This window comes from Venturia canescens, chromosome 5 (assembly GCF_019457755.1).
Source record: "Venturia canescens isolate UGA chromosome 5, ASM1945775v1, whole genome shotgun sequence".
Taxonomy (NCBI): Eukaryota; Metazoa; Arthropoda; class Insecta; order Hymenoptera; family Ichneumonidae; genus Venturia; species Venturia canescens.
In genome coordinates this window covers 7,908,074-7,929,093 of record NC_057425.1, presented here as the reverse complement: position 1 = coordinate 7,929,093, position 21,020 = coordinate 7,908,074, and the positions used below count along the sequence as shown (strand labels likewise).

At 38.0% G+C, this 21,020-nt stretch overlaps 4 protein-coding genes across 5 annotated transcripts in view; 2 read left to right on the top strand and 2 right to left on the bottom strand.

Moving 5' to 3' along the window:
* The first annotated feature begins 3,461 nt into the window (after positions 1-3,461).
* LOC122411060 (tetratricopeptide repeat protein 17-like) lies at positions 3,462-6,313 on the top strand. Its single transcript, XM_043419581.1, has 4 exons — positions 3,462-3,985; positions 4,981-5,284; positions 5,380-5,793; positions 5,889-6,313. The coding sequence occupies exons 1-4, from the start codon at positions 3,702-3,704 to the stop codon at positions 6,045-6,047; spliced, it is 1,161 nt and encodes a 386-aa protein (XP_043275516.1). The 5' UTR covers positions 3,462-3,701; the 3' UTR covers positions 6,048-6,313.
* LOC122411064 (NECAP-like protein CG9132) lies at positions 6,243-10,412 on the bottom strand. Its single transcript, XM_043419588.1, has 3 exons — positions 10,134-10,412; positions 9,283-9,679; positions 6,243-9,087 (listed from the first exon to the last, which is right to left on the bottom strand). Exons 1-3 carry the CDS (start codon positions 10,217-10,219, stop codon positions 8,824-8,826), a joined length of 747 nt encoding a protein of 248 aa, XP_043275523.1. The 5' UTR covers positions 10,220-10,412; the 3' UTR covers positions 6,243-8,823.
* Positions 10,413-10,508: 96 nt separating this feature from the next.
* Positions 10,509-21,020, top strand: part of Rab3GAP1 (RAB3 GTPase activating protein subunit 1) — a 51,036-nt gene continuing 40,524 nt past the window's right edge. Inside the window, exons 1-8 of one of the 2 annotated variants that reach the window (XM_043419572.1) lie at positions 10,509-10,586; positions 10,970-11,078; positions 11,249-11,512; positions 11,640-11,925; positions 12,012-12,148; positions 12,344-12,557; positions 12,651-13,062; positions 13,346-13,560. In XM_043419572.1, coding sequence (XP_043275507.1) covers positions 11,317-11,512; positions 11,640-11,925; positions 12,012-12,148; positions 12,344-12,557; positions 12,651-13,062; positions 13,346-13,560 — 1,460 coding nt within the window. In that variant the 5' untranslated portion in view covers positions 10,509-10,586; positions 10,970-11,078; positions 11,249-11,316. Of the gene's footprint in view, positions 10,587-10,764; positions 10,872-10,969; positions 11,079-11,248; positions 11,513-11,639; positions 11,926-12,011; positions 12,149-12,343; positions 12,558-12,650; positions 13,063-13,345; positions 13,561-21,020 lie in introns of those variants that run through there. The other variant, XM_043419571.1, reaches the window with a different exon arrangement.
* Positions 13,540-20,956, bottom strand: haf (leucine-rich repeat and fibronectin type-III domain-containing protein hattifattener). The gene is made up of 7 exons (XM_043419575.1): positions 20,830-20,956; positions 19,735-20,609; positions 17,942-18,257; positions 16,691-17,319; positions 15,799-16,231; positions 15,532-15,708; positions 13,540-15,233 (listed from the first exon to the last, which is right to left on the bottom strand). The coding sequence occupies exons 2-7, from the start codon at positions 20,599-20,601 to the stop codon at positions 14,950-14,952; spliced, it is 2,706 nt and encodes a 901-aa protein (XP_043275510.1). The 5' UTR covers positions 20,602-20,609; positions 20,830-20,956; the 3' UTR covers positions 13,540-14,949.

Sequence of the window (21,020 nt, the reverse complement as noted above, 5' to 3'; positions counted from 1 at the left end):
TCTGGTGGTGAAGGCAGTTTTGCGGCAGTCCTGCGGTTCGATTGCAATGTGATAAGAGGCCGAGGCCAAATCGAGTACGGAGAAGTATTTGGAGCCGTTGAGTTCGTCGATAGCATCGTAGATATCGGGAATCGGAAAAGTTTCCCTTTGCGAGCGCTCGTTCAACTCGCTAAAGCCAATAACGAGGCGATGGTCAATGTGACCGCGCGCATCTGGCTTCTTGTCGATCAAGCCGACAGAAGAGTTGTACGGACTCGTTGAAACTCTAATGATGTCCTGTCGTAATAAATCAGTGATAATGATTTCGATTTCATCCCAGTATACTTGACTGTGCTCGGTTTGAGGAATGGCAAAGATGTCGTTGGCTTTCGATTTTATAGGGTATTTTAACAACTTCGTTGCTTGGATAATATCGCTTGGTAAATACAAGCAGTCATTATAATCGTCAAGAACGTCGATCACAGCGGGGCGCTCATCGTCGTTTACGTCCGGTCGTAAATACGATCGCAGTTGTTCCAAGCGCCTCGAAACCGAAGCCCAACCACCTCGCTCTTCGGACCTGACACTTTTTTTCAAGCTGTCTCGTATTTTTTTCGGGTAATCCGAAATGAAATATTTCGCTGGCAATAGTGACATCGCTACGAGATCGCTTTTACGACTCAACATTCGTCTCTGGCGATCCAAATCCCAGCCTTTTTTTAACACGTCCAAACCGATGATCCCGTCCACCACGTAGGGGGCCACGTCTCTCGATCTCGTCACGTGAGCCTCAATGCGAACATTTTTGTTTATATTAATGAACGTGGTGCCCAAGGTCTCTATGGGCTCGTAATTCTCCGATGCTGTTCCTGTTATTATTGCTGCTTTCCGTACGCATATCGCGGCAGCCTCTGAAAGCGCACTTATTTTAACTCGGCTTACCAGGGACGTTCCCACTTGCCAATAGCTCTTTTGTTTCTTCAACTCGGGCGCCCATATTTCTATCAAGGGATCATGGACTTCCGGGATTACCGATCGTATGTCTTTCTCGTTGTAAAGGTTCTTTTTACTCGAGTTCGCCATTGACTTCTGAAAAATGTAATGAGTGTTAATAAATCATAAAAAAATAACGAGATTCAAGTGTTTTTACCAAATTTTTTGTCATTAATTTGAGTATTTATGTTTGAAAAAATTGAATGAAAACATGGACTGGGGAAATAAATTTAACGAATATCTGACACCCCACACTTCTATTTTGTGCATAGAAAAAAGCACGCGAAGCAATTTTTTCTGTATCTCGAACAGGTCTCGACGATATGACAGTATTGATTAACTGCGAGTCGTTTCGATATCACGGATTGTGCACAATGCGCGACTGAAGATAAACTTCTCGTCGAGCGACATACAAAGGCGCAGGAAAGGACGTTTCTTCGACTGACTCTCGATACTTTTTGCTCGAATTAACGAAATTATTTTTTCTATTTTTTCATTATTTTTTTAAATACTATTTTGACGAGAATTACGTCGATTTGTATTTTGACGGTTTCATTTTTTTACATCCTTGAAATAAAAAGTTTACGTTTTTTCGAGATTGTAATACTTAGTCTACCCCATAAAATTCAATTCTCGATGTCACTGAAATTATTTCGTTATGTTCGATCCCCCCCACACTCCTCGAACTTTCAAAACTCGTACAAGGTCGAGAATTGATCAGTTTTTTCTACCGTTGCTCGGTACTTGTAAATTGGATAAAGCACCATGGGAAAGAAAGAGACGGCGAATCGGATACGAGGAACAGCAAATTATATCGTGTTGCGAAATTCTGTGTTTCGTGTACAAAATCGAAGTGTTTAATTATCATTACAATGCTACGTGAAAGTTGTGGGGTTTTTAAATAAACGAATTTTATATTGGCATATATCGATGGGATGCCATCATATATACACAGGAAAAACAATCACGAATAGCAAAACAAACGCAAGCAAAGAAGGCAATTTTCATTGAACCCGTTGAGCTGCATGCGAGATCGGCGGGACTTCCCATGATTCGTCACTGAGAAAAAAAAATTCGCAGCTAACAAAAAGAAAAAAAAAACATAATGCGCAGCTCGAAATAAACTTGCTGGACTCAGAGTATTTGAAGTTCGTTGTCGTTATAGCTGTTCCTCGAACCGGCACGATCTTTGTTATGACCGAAAACGCCTGTACACAAATATATTGACGGAAAAGTTGATCATTTCTGTGTAAATATAGCATTATGATTCTATGGGAGCTCGCTGAACTTTTCTACGACGTTTGTACTACTCTTTGAACCAAAAAACAGCAGGAATCGTCCCAAAATGACAAAAGAAAACGTTTCAAAACATCGCATAAACGACCGTGTTATTTTATTGTGCTGAAAAGTTGTACTTACCCGATGGTCGTTGGTAATTTTTGAACGCTCAAACTTGTACTGATTTTCGATGAAAAACACGGTTCGGATTACAGTTGGATTCGCAAACTACGCGGTGTTTTTTTGTAATATTTAGTACGCGATAATAAAAATCAGAAATCTGCTACGTGACGGTTTGTTCCGGGCGATTCAATGCGAACCAGAATTAAGCAGGAGCAGGAGATCGCCGGAGAAGATGGGGTTTTCTCTTATGGAGTGGCGCTACTTGGAGCGGTCAATTTGGGAAAACGTCACATCGTCAAAACTGGCACTTGGACTCAGCCGATTCTTCGAGAGTACCTAAACTACTTTATCATTTTCGAACGATTTTTCATTTGGATTCACTTGAAAATATAAAACTTGTAATAACATATTTTCAATGTCTGATGTTCTCGTACAATTCCAAAACTTTTGGTCTGATGAAAATTACAACCGGTAGATTTATTTGCCGCGGATCTCATTCTCTTTTAATTTAAAAAAGAAATTCACAATTTTTATCTATTTCGGAAGCATGAAAATGTTCATTTTTTTTATTATCATTAAATTTATTAGCAGGGTATGTTCATAAATAAACGATTGATTAATCAATTTAAATTCAAATTTGTGGCATGCTCTGTTTTATCGATATTAGTCAGTAAAACCCTGTGATTGCACTGCCGACTGAGTATAATTCGACTTTACGGATCCGACCGAGTAATGTTGAGCGACGTGACGTTCGACGTTCGTTTCAAATTGAAAACCAATATTCCAAAAAAAAATTGTACTCCAAATAATCCCTTTACAGTCCGATAACTTTCAGCTTTGTCCCGACTCGATATGTCCTGAAAAAGCATTTACCCACTATGGAATAAATAAATAAAGGGCCGGTTTAGAACTTTTTCGTAAATTTTTTCCAACGAGTTGTGCGATCTAATTCAATTAACGTTTCTAAAAAACTCATGGACGCTGGAAAAAAATGTAGATCACATAATCTTCTTTCTTTCTTTGTTTAGTAGTCTGTTATATGTGGGGTGTTGTAAATATTCCAACATCATAGATGGCGCAGTGACTAGAGAAAAAAATGTGTGCAAATTCATAGAAGATTGTTGATGATCTCGATGGGATTTTGATAATCAGTGGGCGATTTCGCGCCTTTGTCCTTGTCTCGATGCCTTTCAACAAATGACAGAGTCCGTTCGGAAAGAAAATTAAAAAATCTTTCCATCGTTTATATTAATTAAGGGAAAGAAATCAGTGCGTGAACAAAGTGAACGGTTGAAAGAGGGGCGTGGGGCGAGGGTGACAAGTGCATTATGTGGGCACACGGTCGTGTTGCAAGTTACGCCCTTTGTTTTCTCATCTTTCAGGTGAAGCTTATAAATTCCAGAACTTCCTGGAGGCTTAGTGCTGATAGAGTTATCAAAGCTACCCAGTTCCCCAGTTCTCTTGAAGATGATCCGGTTTTCGATATTTTGGCCACCACTGCTAGTCTTGGTAGTGGACAAGGATGGAGCAAAACAGCTTCGTCCGAAAATCACGAAAAAATTCAAGTTTATTGTAACGAGTACAATAACTTTATTAGTGATGATCATGAACGGTGAGTTTTGGAGGAATTTTGTTCTCTTGCAATTTCATAACGTATTTATCGTAGTTTACTTCGTTGTAATGCGACAGATTTAGATCGTTTTTCAACATGAATCAGCGTAATGATTGATCCATTTTTTCGATATTTTGTATAAATTTCTGTTTTCGTTACATTCCAACGATGCAAACTTCTCAACTTCATTTTTTCCCTATACTTTGTGTCTGGATTAGGAAATGCACAAATGCATGAACTTGGAGTACATATTTTAATGACACTTAGTTTCACTCATGAAAAATATGTGATTTGCAATTTTATCATCATTTCAAATGGTTACTGCAGAATTTCGTTTATCGTCAAAAGCTTTACATCGATTGCTGAAAATTTTCTGAAAAACAGTCAATGAATTATTTTTTCTCATAACTTCAAAAAAATTCTCCAGAAATGGAATCTCAATCTTGTTTGTGATAAAATTAATGTTTGTGTAATTAAAAACGAAAGCTGTAAGTAAAATGAGTAAAAATGTTTGTTTTATCTAGTTTTCTTGTAATTGGTTGGTTTTGGGTGATATGAATTATTTAAAAAAAAAAAACAACAGTGATACTGAACCTAACAATGAAGAAAAAGAACATCAACTATAGCTGGACTATACAGAAATTTCAAAAGATAGATACGACACATAACAAACTCGATGATTCGATAATAATTTTTCCAAATATTGGTACAAAAATATAATTTTTCAATATAAGCTGTTTTAGAGCACATTTGAAAATTCTTCTGTTTCATTTTTGATATTCAATACATGTTTTTTGAAAGTTTTATAAACTTTGATGATGATACCGAATATTTATTTTTCATATAGATACATTTCTGTAACTGATATAAAAAAAATGAATATGTTTTAATAATAGTCGTTATGTAGTTTTCTGTTTTTGCCTGTAGTTAGTATTTGTGTGTGGCTTGCTATTCTTTCAGCGTTATGAAAGCCCTAACTTTGGTACCATTGGCAGACGCTTTACATCGTACATATTGACGGATACACCCAACATAACAGAGCCATATCCGTCATCGACGGATATATCGACCGAACAGTACGCTTGTTCGCCAGGTCAGCAGTGCGACGATATTGTGCTGGATTGTGGCAAACCAGTAAATTTTACATACTATGATAATTTGGTGGGTGTCGCAAATAGAAACAAGCATCCTCTTGTGCCGGAGCCACACGTGGCTCTTATGTTTAAAAAGAGTAACGGCAAAGTCACAGATGTTGATATAGATCTGTTGGAGAGACGCTTAAAAAAAGCCAAAAAGGAGGTAAAGAGGATCTGCCACATTTTCCTCAACAAAATTTGCAAAAAAGATGGTATCGGAAGACAATTGAATTTGTTTTGTTTCACTGTTCTCTCTAGAAACCAAAATCCGTTCAGCTGTACAATCAAATCGGTAATTTTTGGCGTATAAAAGGAAACGCACAAAGATCGATCGAGTGTTTCCGGCGAGCACTTGCAGTCTCGCCCCACAATGCGGAGGTTTTATTGAATCTAGCAAGAGTGTTGCTCGCCCTACAATATTTAGACGATGCAACGTACTTAGCGAGACGCTCGTTGGAACTCCAACCGCCTGACCGTAATGCCTGGGAACAATATCTCACTCTTGGACAAATATTCAAGGCTTACGGCCACTTTCAAGAAGCTGCTGTACATCTTCGTCACGCTTTGGAATTGAAGCCTGATCTCACTGATGCTGCCGAAGCTCTGAAAGAAGTTGAATCGCTTCCTGCAGCGAGCATACACATTTATACACTGCTCATTATCGTTTGCCTGGTAATTTTCACTTCAATTCTTCGTGTACTCCATTCACAATTGAAAAGTTGATATTCGACTCGAATAAGTGAGAAAATTTTAATTTCGTCGAACAGGTATTGGGCGTTCTTCTAGTCGTTCTCAGTAGCATTGAATGCGATGAGAATTTAACACTGGCGGCTGAACAGCTTCAACGTCCGGTGCAACGCCATTTCAATCGTGCAATGGCAATGAGGAGTCTACGGCTCAACGTATCGCGTAATAAACGTTGTTAATGCTTGATCTCGGGTGAAACCCATCAAGGAAGCGCAGCATTCAATTTAAGGATAAAGAGAAAAAGAGAGAAAAAAACGAGAACCCACCAATCGCTCTAGGATAAGTTTCCAGCAAGCGTAACTCCCTATCGAGTAACTTTTTATTTGTTTTAAAAACAAACAAACAAAACATGTACGTTAAAAATGACTTTCGAGTGTGCTAAATAATGGCCATTTATTAATCATGGACAAAGAAAACACTAAATATACAGTACGATAGAGAATTATACGTCGGCAATTATTTATCAAGTTTTTTCCTATCTCATCGATACACCTTTTTATTCCTATAAGCTAAGTGTGTACCTTAAAAATACGTTTTCATGCCAGTGGAGGAAAATTCTTTACCCTCGAACCAACTCTTATTTTGATATATTTCAAACGTACAGTTTGTTTTTTTTTGTTCCATTACGATTACGAAAAAAACGAGTAGCACGAAAATATTAGGCCACAGGGCAAAATGAATCCATAAGTAAAAGGCATGAAGAAACTTTGAAAATACTGAATATTTGAAATAATTAAGAATCGAGGGATTGAACGAAAAATAAATGTTTTGCAAAATTTAAAGAATAATCATAGAATTTTCCACCTTCAACAACGTTGGACTCAGCAAAACAACTTTATGGAATGCGGTACAGTTTTTTTACACTTCTGAAAGAAACAGAAGCATATTTATATGTTTATATTATATATATATATATAAATATATATGTGTTGTATATACGCTGGAATGCGATTCGCTTTTTGAATGCGAAAGACGACTGCGATACTAATTGGGGCGATAAACTAACTTGCAGTTTAGTCTTTTCTTTTTTTTAAACGCAATATCATTTTCAACGCTACACCAGACTTTGTACGTTTGTTTTGTTATTTTTTTTTTCTTTTCTTTTCCACTTGATAATAAATACAGTGTATATCATACAGACTACATAGCATTTGTAAATTGAAACACACAGGGCAAGCAATAAATTCAAGCTTCATCAGTACAAGTCGCGTCGGTTTGGTTTTTCCTTTTTCGTCTCACTGTCACCAACAAGTTAACTTATACCCACACCCTTATGTACAAATACCGCGATATGTTAAATATCTTTCGAAAAGAAGACAAAAAAAAAACAGAAATCACATTCGGCACGATAAAATAATTAGTATTAGAAATTGTATTTAACGTTATTAATAATGTTTCACACATACGTTTTCAGACACAAATATGTTTCGATAAACAATTTCGTATTGACAAATCTCAAAGGAAATTAATTGAAAATCTTAGTTTTTGCTTTTCTATCGTATTGGTAACTTGATAATTGAATTTTGGCGTTATTAAAAGTATTAATTTTGAGGGAAAAAAACAATGTGGCTTTTTCAAATTGCATATTTGTAATGTAGGGAAACGGATAAAACATTATTAATAATGATTAACGAGTATGTGCATTGTTTTCATTGATTCTTGTCACTAAAGAAATTACGGAAAAAAAAAAAACTCAACTCGGTCTATCGATGTACCCTTATTATTCGTTTATATTCTCTGAAATACTTCAACAACAATGAATAACATTTATGAGAATCGGAAAGGCAAAACATGAGAGTTACCGTATTTACAAAGAAAGTTCGTTAGACTCTCGTGTTCGTACGAAAATAAGCATGCTTGGGCCGATATACATATATCTAAATATATTTATATATGTACGATTAATATTTTCCATTTTTTCAATTTATTTCCGTTTCAGCTTATTTCTCGATTGTTTCCTCCCCCCCCCCTCCGCCCCTCATTTACCTTTTAAAGTACACGACGAAGGAATAAAAATAGTGTCGGGGGATGTAACATGAAAAAATATTTCAATAACTCTGAAATATGGTTGCTAAGTATTTCTTTCATTTATAACTGGATTAAATTACGAAGAATTTAGGCTTGTTGTTGTTTATCTTAAAAACTACAGGATGATTCTGATCTTTTTTCGTTATATACAAACGCCACTGGCAGATTGAACAATTAATATTGCAATTTATCGATCTCGACTAATGACCTCACAATCTACTTTTTCAGCCTCGTCCCGTGACCAACTCTCTCGAATAATCGATAAATATATAATATTATTTCTCACAAATTATATCGTTTTGAAACGAGCCTGAAGATTTTTTTCAAACGCACGAACAATAATTGTCGAAATTTTGTCTTTCCGATTACAATTTCCTTATTCCCAATTTTTCTTTATCCGGTCAGAATAATTTTTCTCAACATTCTTCGAGTCAGCAAAATTTACCTTTAACCTTTTCTCATGAAATAATAAAAAATAATAAAAAAAACTGCAAGCATTCTGTCGACACTTTATGCCGAACTGTCTTTTCTGCACTCCCAGTCCCTCGATCGACTCCCATTACTGAGGTTTTAACGACCCACTAAGTTTTGGGAAGAAAACCACTATAATAAACATGTAGCACAGTCGGCTAACTACAATTTCTTGTTTTTGTTTGCTTCGTAAACATTATCCTGTGTACTATTTGCCACTTAAACGAATAAAATACCCGAGAGTTCGAAATCGGGTGAACACGCGCGTCTATACTTCACTATATCGATATAATACATTATTATCATCGTATACGTACGCCGTCGAGTATGTACGTTTGTTTTCTTTCTTTCGTCATTTTTCACAGTAATTCGCGAAATCTAAGTTTCTCACCTGTAAGTCCGCGTTTTTATTATTTCCTCCAATTTTTTTTAATATACTTTTAATAATTCTTGGGCTTAGAATTGTACCCAAGTTGCATTGGTCGAAGGAGTCGCAGCAGCTGCTTGTTGTTGCTGTTGGGAGGCACTCGCGAATTCGCCCCATTCTGATCCTGTCTGACCTTGAACCTGTGGATTTGCTGCAGGCTTATGAGCCGGCGACGACGTTGGGGTTCGAGCTGGTGGTGGGGCAATTTTCACACCGCCTGGAGGTGGTGGCAGTCCTAATCCTACTGGAGCACGTGGTTTCGTCTTTGACGATACTTCGCTACCATCTTTTTTCTGTACAAAAAGTCAATTGGTAACAATTATCAAATTATCGTAAGGGGTTTGTTGTTGTAAGAAAAAAAAATTTTGTGATTCCAGTTGTTTGTAATTGCAAATGAATTTGCGACAATAAGCAGTGCATTCAAACCACACTACTGTAAAATTGATTTGTAAACTGAATAAATTAAAGTGGAAAGATAACAAACTTACTGTAATTTTCATATTTATTTTAATCGTCTCGCCTTCTTTGAACCTGAGATCCAATTCTTGCTTAGGTGTTTCTTTTTCCTTTTCTATCTGTTCACGATTTTTGAGCCATTTGAAGTGATCTTGAAGAGCGACATTGAGATCAAAACTATCCGATCTGTCGAGGAAGCCTACTCCGATGAATGCAGATCGACCATTGTCGTCCTGAATCCTCAGGACAAAATAACGAGACGAATCTGTCACAGGCTCCACAGCAATTCCTGGGTAAGTCTCTATTGGACACTTTGCAAATAATTCTCCTGTTATTTTATCCTCAAGCTTAATCGTTATTGAATCTCCCTGTGACACCAGACGCATTCGTCCTGTCCATGATGGCTCTTGCAAGCTCCAGTCTGCTGCTCTGTGAACAACAAAAGATTGAGGATGTCAGACATTTCTAGATTTTTATGTTGTTTTTCCTATATCTTTTCTAATAGTGTTATTGAAAGGTTCGAAAAAAGCATGTAAAAGTTGAAAATAATGATCTATTTATCAAATATATGAGGAAAATTTTTTTCTCTCATTCACGAAACTTGTTTTTTTTTTAGGTCTTTCAAAAATATTACGATGATTGGGGAGTAGAGCAAAAAACTCGCGGGAGTTGAAGAGAAAGAGAGATAGTTCTTTCGTCGAAACTGATAAGTGAAAGTTGAGGAGGCGTCATTTCTCGATATTCCCACACTCGGCAACAATACGATACGAGTTACATTTTGAGAATAATAATAATGTGAATTTAGAGTACAGTTAGTGATGACGAGAGAAAAGAAAAAAAGAGAGAAAAATGCAAGAAAAGGAAAGAAAAATGAAGTTCTCACCGATGGCCTCTGTTCGATGTACGTGGAGGAATTTTGAAGACGAACACTTCCGATTTAACGAGAAGCACACTCTCGTAAGTTTCCATTGTTTACGATTAGTTAAAACTTTCGTCGAATTTTTAAAACACGAAAATAAAAACAATATGTTTTTGTGTTTTTCTTTTCAATGCAGAGCAGACTCTCTTTGCTGACACGAGTACGATTTGACAACCCCGTCAAGATCGACACTGGCTCGTGTACACGTACGTGAAAGCGTTTATACTACACTCGAGTACCCGACGACGACACACACTCTTCCGGCGTGATTCGATAATTTTTATCTACCGTCACGCCTCCTGATTTTTCACTCCCACGCTCCCCACGCAGTTCTCCGACGATTGTGTGAGTGATATGCACGAAAGCCGTGCAACTCGACTCAACTTGTTTTGAAGTTATACCTTATTGTAATGCGCGGTGTGTCCTTTCGCTTTTCTAAAACCCTCTTTGCTATTGATTATATCAAAAGTATTTTTCGCAAATCGTTTGGTGGCCATTTGATGGTGTACGGTTTAACATTAACAGTGTTGAATGGTGTATCATTTTTCCTAAAAATAAATCCAACGAAATGCACGCATTCGGTGTTTGTTTTCATTTTTTCAAAGAAAAAATATAAGACAATTTTTTCACTTATGAAATTCGTAACCGACTGACGATTTGCGCTTCAAAGGGAAGCTTTTTTGGGAGTTCATATTTCTTGATGTAAAATACATCATCTAAATTTACAAACTATTTAAAAAAATTTTTGTCATTAAAACTCTAATTAATTTTAACAAATTTTTCTGTTTATCAACGAACAGGGCAGACTCAAGCATCACATAGAATTGCATCACATCAAAAATAGAAAGAATTCGAAAATCCAAATTCACTGAGTCAATGGGGCCAATATTCACAGGGGTGTCCAATCAGGTCCAATGTTTATCTTTTGATTGTACAACCTGCTGTCGATCTGTCAGAAGAAACGACAGTTCCCTAACCTTAACCTTCCAAGTTGACGTTATTACTATCACAGAATTAATCATCAAAATTATAAACATTAATTACTCTAATGTGAATTATTTTTCATGATGTGTGAACAGCACCCCGCGGAGTGAACTCGTGAAAGTTTAATTGTTTAAACATTGATGATAACCAAAAAAACATAAAAATGCACAATATCGAAATCGAGGACTTTTATCATCATGATTTCACAACAGCATCAGAATGGGAAGTCTTTGTTGCACGTCTGGAGGAAATTATACACGAATGGAAATTGCCACAGACAAAGATCGGTTCCACTTTGAAACCAGGAGATTTTATCAATTTAGGATGGACACAAAGATCAGAGGAACTCAATTTTGCAGGTATGTAAAGGATAAAAGCACACAACATTGAATTTTAATTATTATATCATGGCTCCATGAGAATAATCTTTCTCTATGTTTGAAACAAAGAGTTTGTACAAAATCATTATTTGTCATTTCTCTACAGATGTCGGCTTTGCCTTGAAGCATTTCAAATTGAAAACCGAGGATGATGAGACTGTCGAAGGTACAGTAGAAGATATCGAAGACGGCCACACTCAAGCGCACATTGATGCTCTAGACCCAGCAAATGATTTTGTTCGCCTCGAAGACGACCATTTGGAAATTGCTCGTTATTATGGCATTCGTGAATTTGTTGTTTTAGTCCCATCAAAGCGTCAATCCATCCTTGATGAAACGAGAATAAAGATTCTTGTTAGTTCTCTCACAATAGCAGCAAACAATGCAAATTGGTAAGAAAATCACAACTTTTCTGTCCGAATACAATAAGTAATAAAATTTCACTGTTTGGTAAAAGAAAATGTTTTCCATTCAACAGTGAAATACCAGCTTTAGTTCAAGTTCAAGAACAATGGCAAAAGTTTTATCTTGGCATTAGCGTAGGCCGAGGTACTTCGACTCATTTGGAAATGATTCACTTGAAAAAGACTCCTCCGCACTGCCGATATCTTACAGGTGCACAGTCAATGATTTTATTCACAGTTTCGTATCTTCAAATGATTAGAGAAGTCGCACATACGCGTGTAACTGCTCATAGTTTTCTTTCTCCTTTTGTAGCTACGTTTGAACATGACAATATATCACAATCTCTTAGAAAAAAGAGACACGTTCTTTTTTCAAACAAATCATAGAAATGTTTTGATTTTCTAGGCTTGCTTGCACTGTTCAAACAAAAGATCAGTGATGGTTGTGGTATACGATTAGAGCCAGCAATGGTCTCTGCAAGATTTTCATACGTTCTGAAAGATTGGACGAATTTCACGTGGACACAGGAGCCTCCGGATTTCGATTTCATGCAAGGAGAAACATTAGGTGTAGCTGAGCTCGGAAAATTGCCGTTCGGAGCGACGTTCGATCCCGTTGGGTATGAATTATGACGTTTCCATTAGGAATTTCGAGACAGAATAGAAAAACCTCATAAATAGGGGAATCATAATTTTCTTTACAATTCTTACAGTGAGCTCAACCTCTTCGCGACTTGGCCACAAATGTCGGAAAACATAGTCGTCGATAGCGAAGGTTTTTCCGACTTCGAGCCGCAATTGGCGCCCGAATGGTCGGTGCAAGTGAAAATGATTTCATCGCCGGCTTGTTTGCTCGGTGAATATTTAACCGATTTTATTCACCTTTGCGCGAGCCAGAAAACTATGGTCGATTTGTTGGGCGAAGCTGCTGATTGTGGGGCCGATTACAGCGATCACATGTTGAGCTCTGCGTTCAACGTTTTGACGGAATCTCGAATCCCGACGTTATCAAACGTCGTTAATAGAGCCGCTTCAAAAAGAAGCAAAAACGTCGAAGGTCCCATTTCGGAAGAAATTCTTGTACCGATTTTATACTTTCTATTCCCGGATGCTGAAGACAATCAGGTGAGCTCGATTTTCTTCAGCTTATAAAATACCTTCGACCCATTACTACAGCCGTTTTTTTTTCAAAATCAATGACTTTTGTTCTCCGCACGTATAAGCTCTTTCAACGAATATAAAAAGCTTGTAACGTTTCGCGATTATAAGTGATCATGCAAGCTCTCGCCCACGCAATTATTTGTAATGAATTTCAGATAGAATTTTCGTTTTTTTTCATTCCTGAATTTGGAAACCAAATTTTGAGTTAATTGAATTATGTTACTATGAATTTTTTTCGGTTATTCAGAAAGCTCCTTACGGCGATATTAACGCGTACAGTCTCGAGGACGATCCATGGAGAGGCGTAAAGACCTGCGCCGTCGACGGATTGGTTTGGCGATTGGCGATCGTGGCTGCGCATTGTGCTCACAATCTCGGTGGCGCCGGGGCTTTGGCACAAATTTGGCACGAATTTGTGCAGGAAATCCGCTATCGATGGGAAAAAAGTATCGCCATACCAGGGTGAGTACATTTTATTTATTTCATTTGTTCGCGAATATGTATTCACAGTTGGTAAGTTTAGAAAAAAAATATAATAATAAAACAGAGAATGGTTACGATTTAACGGATGTACAAATACTGAAATAATTTCAAACGTGCCTTAAAATGACCTAACATCAATTTTTGTTATTATTTTATTATTCTTTCGATATAATAACTATAGTTTGTGTAAAATAATTTGTGTACTTCCGCACGTCAAGTTCTTCGGTATGCATTAGTATGTTTTTCGAAAAACTACGTCAAATATATCTATCTATAAATGCTTATCTCAATAATATATTTTTGTCTATGCTTAAAAAAGTTAATTATTACGAAAAATACGAACGTGATGAAAAATTTTACACGTAACCTAAACTAAACAATCAATTGATCAGCTCAGTCACACGCTACAGTCTTTGGAATAAACCACGAGTATAGCTTTGACATTAATCGAAATATTTAGTCCTATTATCTACAATGTAAAGGATTTTTAACATTTTTACGAGGATGCCCACCATGCATCGTTTTTCAATGAGAATTACCTCACTAAATTCTTCGTTTATGAAGAACTTTGAGTTTTTCTACCATTTTAATCATTTGTTTTCATTGCTTTTTAGACTTTTTTTTCTACCATCTACTTTAAAATCGCTATTCTTATTGTCTACGAGTCGATAAAAAATTCAAGTAGTACGTATTAACGAGTTTGCTAATTCACACATTCCTTTTCGCCAAGCACCTTTTTTTCTCAGCAGCTCATTCACGAAACAATTAACAAGTGGAATCAGAGATTGAATTCAGTTCAACTGGATCTTCATGATACTTTTCATTCTGTGCACAGAAGAGACTAGACACAACTTGGAGGAATTTCTTTTTTTTCGATCAATTTTCTTTGAGTTTATCGATACATGTGCAAATGATCGAACAGGCATGTTCTTGGCGTCGAAATTAACTTTCTTCGAGTGCAGCAGGCTTTTCTCCAATTTTTCATTTTTATTCCAAAGCCTCATAAAAAATTTTAAACCCACGAATCTATGTTCCATCAATTTTTACAGCGATAAACAAAAAAAAGTGCAAACGATTCTGTCAATTTGAAAGTTGAAAATGAAAAAAAAACGTTTGCTGCATTCCAACGATCGAAAGCTCAGTACGTCTCGACGGAAAAAAACCTCAGTTAGACCACCATGAGAGGGCAGGACTAATTTCTGTGTCTCATTAAACATAGAAAAACAATGCGCACACGACGAAGTAAAGATGCACTTTTTATCTCGAAACTGTTCATCTGATTCACTCGCTGGAGGAAAAAAAACTTGGAAATGATATTACTAGTACGATTTACGAGCACGATTGAGCATTTTATGAAGAAACGATCATTTACAAGGGTACCAAACCACTTCTCGTCGTCGGATTACGCGCCATGTAAATATCCATATCGTGATCGGTCCAATTGTTCTCCTCGTAATTGTTCAACGTGTGAGTTGAATCGGCTAAACTGTATCTGCTCCCGGGACGAGGTGGATTTTGTTCCATATTACGATTGCGCGATCTCGGTCTTTGTCTGCGTGCTGAAGCGTGCGGTGGCAAATGACTCGTGGGAAAACCATTCCTTGACATTCTGTCCGAAGCGGCTGCTAACGATTGTCTTGATTGTCGTAATTCTGATGAGAATAAAAACAATCAATTATTTAAGAATCATTCGTAGCGAAAATCGAACCAGCAAAATTCATCGATTGCCCATCAAAAATATAAACGAACAAAAAACCGTCGACTTCTGAGTCACCAGCATACTTCGAATGTGAATTGTGGCCCCAAAAATGTTTCCCATTCCCATCTGTGGGAGTTCACATATCGAACAGCAAAAAACAAAATTGTCGTTTCCGTTTTAAACAAAAAACTCGTTTTCACTATGAAAACTAGCAAAATAACGAATGAATGACAAAAAGAAAGTTCACTGACCTGGTCTCGTGCTAACGAGATTAGTGGCCAGAGCCGCGTTAGCGAAGTAACGTGACGAATTATTGGAAAAGCTATGCTGCGATTGTCCATCAGCCAAAGATCTGGTCGAGACTTTGCCCCCGTAATGACCCGCTTGAGATCTGCCTTCGTCGATGCAAGAAGCTCTCGTAATGGAACCTGAAAAGAAAGAAAAAGAAGAATGAAATTTCCTGGCAAATGGAGCCAAAAAAATGGTAAATAATGAGAAAAGAATGAAGGAAACTCTACCTTGTCTGTCGACGGGGAAGATCCGAGGTCGTGGAATGCTCCGATTACTGTAAGCGGACACTTGATCCCACTCTTTTTGGGCGTTATAAGCGCTCAATGTTGCCATCGAGGAGAGCGGACCCCCGGGACTCGGGGTTGGGCCAACATTCGAGCAGCAATTTACCGGTAAACCGGCGATCGGTCCCCCCATTTTCGTTTGATCGATGCTGTGCAACGTGTGCAATTTTCTCGCCCTTCGGCGCAGCGCAACGAGAAATATTATCAAGGCAACTGCCACGGTCGCACAAATCGCCGCGCTCGCTGCAATCGTTATTTTGTCGATGTTCGAGGTCGGCGAATTTTCTGTACGCACTTCGCGGCATTGGCTGTAAGGCACGTTCGCTGGTGTCATGTTCGTTTCTTCCAAAGATACGACGCAAACCACCATACATTCCTGCAATCAACGACCAAAATCGAATTAATACCATGCGAGCTTTGCACCCAGAACCCGAATCTTTCGTCCGGAAAAAATCCCAACAAAGTTTTTATAAAATTTCTTATTTGACAGCCAAATGAAATATCTCGGCAAACATCGCCAGTCGGCAAAAATCTTTTTAAGAGAGCCTTACACAGTCAATTGGAATGGCTGCGCCAAATTTTGTGACAAAAATCCCGTCCTGCTGGGCTTACGGAAGTTGACCCAAAACGCGTAACAACTCATTCGTACGCATTGAAATGACAGATCTCAACGTCAGTTTGTATAATTTACTAAAATCATTTCTCGCGCGAATTTGAATAATTTATAAACTCCCATATTTTTAGGATCGACAAAAAGGTGTGAGTAAAAAATGTGAGATAATTGACACACAATAAGGAGTTTGAGGAGAAAATAAAAGGCAGATAAAATGTATACCTGAGAGGGAACATTTTTAATCTTGAATTCCCGTTCGCTGGCTTCCAACGGTGGAGCTAAGTTGAAAGTCGATTCACCGAACAATCGATAAATGACACGAAAGCCGAGTATATTTGAGACTTCGGTATCCCAGTAAATAATGACTGCATTGTCTTGTCTCAGGACGTCTTTAACGATTATGTCCTTTTCCAATGTTTTCGTTTTGTACAGAGGTGAGCCAAGGACAAGCGGCGGTCTTGGCTGATGTTGTTGCTGCATAGGAGCCAAATCTTGATTGTGTTTCATCGAGTTAGGAGTTGTTCGCACGACAACGACGTTGCCAGTTCGAGCACCGGTTGGACGATTCGTGGTCGACGATGCGAATGTTGTCGTCGACGAAACCGACGTTTCAGTTCTTTTCACTGTCGTCGTCGTCGTCGTCGTCGTACTCGGCGTTGTCGTGCTCGCTGCCAGTGTTGTGTTTTCGATAACTGCACGAGTCGTCGACAGCTTGGGAGTCGTTGTCGGTGGACGGCTCGTCGGAAGCAAAACATCGACGACTCCGCTCACCGGACCCGATGGCTCTTTTGTGTCGACACTCTCAACCGTTCCTATTCCAATTATTTCTGACGCCCTTTCGCACGTCATTTCTACAAATAAAATTTCGTTTTTTTACAATTCTCTTCATTTTTTTACTTTTCAAATGTTCAAATGAACCTGAATTCATCAGTTTTTTGTTTGTGTGGCCGAGTTTTTTTCGGAATTATCATGAAAAACTGAAAATTTACGCACCCGCATACAATTCCAAGTTTTATTCCAAGTTTTATTTTGTTCGTTTTTTTTACGAATTTTGTGACGTGACCGAAGCTACGAAAGCCCCGTGGGTCAAGCTATTTTTTTTTATCGTGAATTTCGCTTTACGAAAATGAAGTTTTGACAAATGGTCGTCCGGCTGTCAACGGAACGAAATTCTCGGATTTTTTTTTCTGCCGTTTTTCTATTTTTTGAATACTTCGTCGGGGTCGTTCGGTTTTTTCGAAGTGTAGTAGAGAAAATCGTGGCTTGTCATAACGATCGAGAATGAAAGTTTCAACTTTTCTGTTCTCTTCGGTTTTGCCTTTGCCATGAATGTTTGAAGAAACAAAGATTCGATGACGAATATACGATCGCGTTGTCAATTTAAAATATTAAAAAATTTCATTCGAATCGGCTCGTTTTCGAGAGCGGAATTATTTATCAATTTTCTGAGGGAATAAAATCAAGCTTAATTACCATTAGGATCGATGTTATAAAAGCTGCGGTCCTGCAGCCTCAGCGGGCTACCGCAAAACTGTGGTTTTCGTTCGCGACTCGTAACTTGCAGATCTCTCGTGCGAATCCAGTTGATGATCCATTGGAGTTTGCAATCGCAGACGAGGAACCGACCACCGAGGCTCAAACCACGAAGAGTTCCGTTTAGACGAGCCAAAGCTTCCTCGGGAACGGTTGACAATGGATTTCCGTCGATCGCCAGCAAGGTTATCGAGGGGTTGCCCTCGAAAGCGTTCACTGGCAATTCGGTTATCAAGTTGAAACCGATGTCCAGCACCTGTTGAAAAAAAATTGAGTCCTTCAGAACTTGATCGCAAGTCCATCGAATAATAAAAATAATCGACGGGGCCAAAGACGAAATCACTTTTTTATCGAAAAAATATAAACTCCACTCGAATATGAAGACGAAAGCGACAAAATTCGTTTAAAGTTTTCTTCGCGTTTTAGGTTGGAAAACATTTGGTCGATTCATAAATTGAATGGCAAAAAAAATATTCCAATTGCGTTGTTAAGGTATAACCGGATGGATAGCTCGACCAAAAATTATATCTGATTGGAATTTCCGTACTTCGTGATGCAATAAAAATCTGAAAAAATTCAACAGCGTTTGGAAGGCTATGAACAACAATTATCAATAATAATATTGCCCAAAAGTTAATAAAAAATTGTTTAAACAATTAATTATTCAATCATTTTGCGTTGACCTATTGTTTTTTTTTACGAATCAAATGTGTGTATTTTTCCGAATGCTCATGAATTTTTTTCAGAATTTTCGTGGATTTTTGAAATTTCTTGAAATAATTTTGAAAAAAATTTTTAAAAATTTGTATTTTGGATATGTTTTAGAAGACATATTTACCATCAGTTTTGAAAAATCTCAAGGTTACTGGATCAAAAATGTACGAATAGAACCACTTGAAAAATTTAAAAAAGGGAATTTCAAAAATCCACGAAAATTCTGAAAAAAATCATGAGCATTCGGAAAAATGCGTACATTCGATTCGTGAAAAAAAAAAAAAAAAAAAACACGGGTTTACCGTAAAATTGTTGAAAAATTATATTTATTTAAACAATTTATTAATAACTTTTGGGCAATATTATTATTGATCATTGTAGTTCATAACTTTCCAAATGTTGCTGAATTTTTTCAAATTTTTATTGCATCACGAGGTACGGAAATTCCGATCAGGTACAATTTATCGGCTGGGCTATCCATCGCAGTAATACCTTAAGGAGTTTCCGTACAGCCGATAAAATGTTGCCACGCTAAACCACGCTGAAAACATAAAAAATTTCAAAAAGTTGAGAATTTTATAAAATTTGTTAAACATATTCTTTAGTGCCAAATTTGATGATACAAATTTTTTAAGATTTTTCTTCTACAGTTATCGAGTAATTAATCACTGAAGTTCACGTGTACGCAAGCATAGCGTTTCCATATATGCATAGGCATACATTCCGGGCATAAGAAATCTGCTTTAATGCGTAATTACTCGATAACTAGGTAGAAGAATATTTTGAAAAAATTATTGTTTTCGCACTTGATGTTGAATAACATTATCACCAAATTCGATCAATTTCTTAATATTTAGACACTTCTGTACCGAAACTCCTTAATTCCTGTGAAATTGTCTATTTGACAATTTTCGCCTTTGATCTCGTTAGGGAATTGACGAAAGGTAAGGGGACGAATAGAAGCCTGAAATTAGCGAATTTATGAAAAAAAAAAAAAAAAACATTCGTGATTCGTTTACCCTAAGATCGTGGATGCTGTTGATGGCAGCGGAAGGAAAATCGGGTATGAGATTATTGAGTAGGCTGAGGGAGCTGAGCGTGGTTTTGATGCCATGAAAAGCGTCGTTTCCGATGCTCTGTATGAGGTTTCTTTCGAGATTGAGTCCGGTGAGTGAGTCGAGAGCTTCGAAAGCTTTGGTGCCAGCGGATCCGGGTAGTTCTCGAATGGAATTTTGTGAGAGATCGAGAAAAGCGAGTGTTTTGAGTCCTCGGAGTGCGTCCGGAATTTTTTTCTGTCTGGTTCCTTTGAGGTTAAGATTCTTGAGGGTTCTTTCGAGTCCGCGGAAGGCGCCAGCGGCGAGGTTGACTTCGTTGTCGGAGAGTTTGAGGGTGACGAGATTGAGTCCGTAAAAAGCGTTGTCATTGACGCGCGTTATTTTGTTCATCGATAGATCGAGGACCGAGAGATTGCGCAGGGTTTTCAGAGTCTCGCTGGGTATTTCCTGGAGCTCGTTGTCCTTCAGATTCAAGCTTTTCAGCGTGTTTTCCTGTCCCTTGAAAGAATCTTTTTCGATGTTTTTTATTCGGCATCCGGAGAATTGAATGTTGTTTATTTTGAGGGCGGACAAGGAGCCGTTTCTGAGGGTGCCGATCGTGCTGTTGTTTATGTAGAAAAGATCGATCGGCAGTTTCGTCGCGTAGCGTCTCATAGCTGTCAACAATTGACCATAATCGACAATGTCACATTGGACGGAGAGCTCACGGGCGAGATTGTAGTCGCAGATGCAGGAACTTTCGAGTTCGGCCACTTCCGACGCCCATGGACAGGGGGACGTCGATTGGACGACCGTTATCGACCAAACCGCCAAAATTAAGAGCTTCGTCATCGGGGCCACTGAAACAGAAAGACCAGTGAATCATAAATAAATCGAAATATCGAAAAAAAACTTTCATTTCGTAATTCTACGACTTTTTTTCTTCTCACAACCTTCTTCTCATTCGTGCTGCGTTCACGCCACGAGCAACAGCACAAAACGATAAATAAACATTGTCAGATATCGCCTTCATAACAGCGAGGCATACAATTTTATCGATTTGAATAATTGAACTCGCACCTCGATTATCTCATAGTCGGATTGACCGACGATCGTTCTGGGAAACGAATCTTTCCATCGAGGCTACATTTGGCATGGTCAGGGTATAATATCGTTAACATCGCAGCACTGAGTTGACTGAGTCGCGTGTCGAATACGTATGGTCTCTCGGACTTCGCCACACGCGGCGCTTCGGTGCAGTCGCTTTATGT

Bases quoted from the DNA above. Each gene is read 5' to 3' on its own strand.
- LOC122411060 (XM_043419581.1), top strand. From the start codon at position 3,702: ATGTGGGCACACGGTCGTGTTGCAAGTTACGCCCTTTGTTTTCTCATC. The intron at 3,986-4,980 runs GTGAGTTTTGGA...TACCATTGGCAG, and splicing joins ATTAGTGATGATCATGAACG to ACGCTTTACATCGTACATAT. The intron at 5,794-5,888 runs GTAATTTTCACT...TTCGTCGAACAG, and splicing joins TGCTCATTATCGTTTGCCTG to GTATTGGGCGTTCTTCTAGT.
- LOC122411064 (XM_043419588.1), bottom strand. From the start codon at position 10,219: ATGGAAACTTACGAGAGTGTGCTTCTCGTTAAATCGGAAGTGTTCGTC. The intron at 9,680-10,133 runs GTGAGAACTTCA...TGTTGTTCACAG, and splicing joins ACATCGAACAGAGGCCATCG to AGCAGCAGACTGGAGCTTGC. The intron at 9,088-9,282 runs GTAAGTTTGTTA...CTTTTTGTACAG, and splicing joins AAATAAATATGAAAATTACA to AAAAAAGATGGTAGCGAAGT.
- haf (XM_043419575.1), bottom strand. From the start codon at position 20,601: ATGACGAAGCTCTTAATTTTGGCGGTTTGGTCGATAACGGTCGTCCAA. The intron at 18,258-19,734 runs GTAAACGAATCA...TTTTTTCAACAG, and splicing joins ACAGCATCCACGATCTTAGG to GTGCTGGACATCGGTTTCAA. The intron at 15,234-15,531 runs GTCAGTGAACTT...TATTCTCATCAG, and splicing joins TCTCGTTAGCACGAGACCAG to AATTACGACAATCAAGACAA.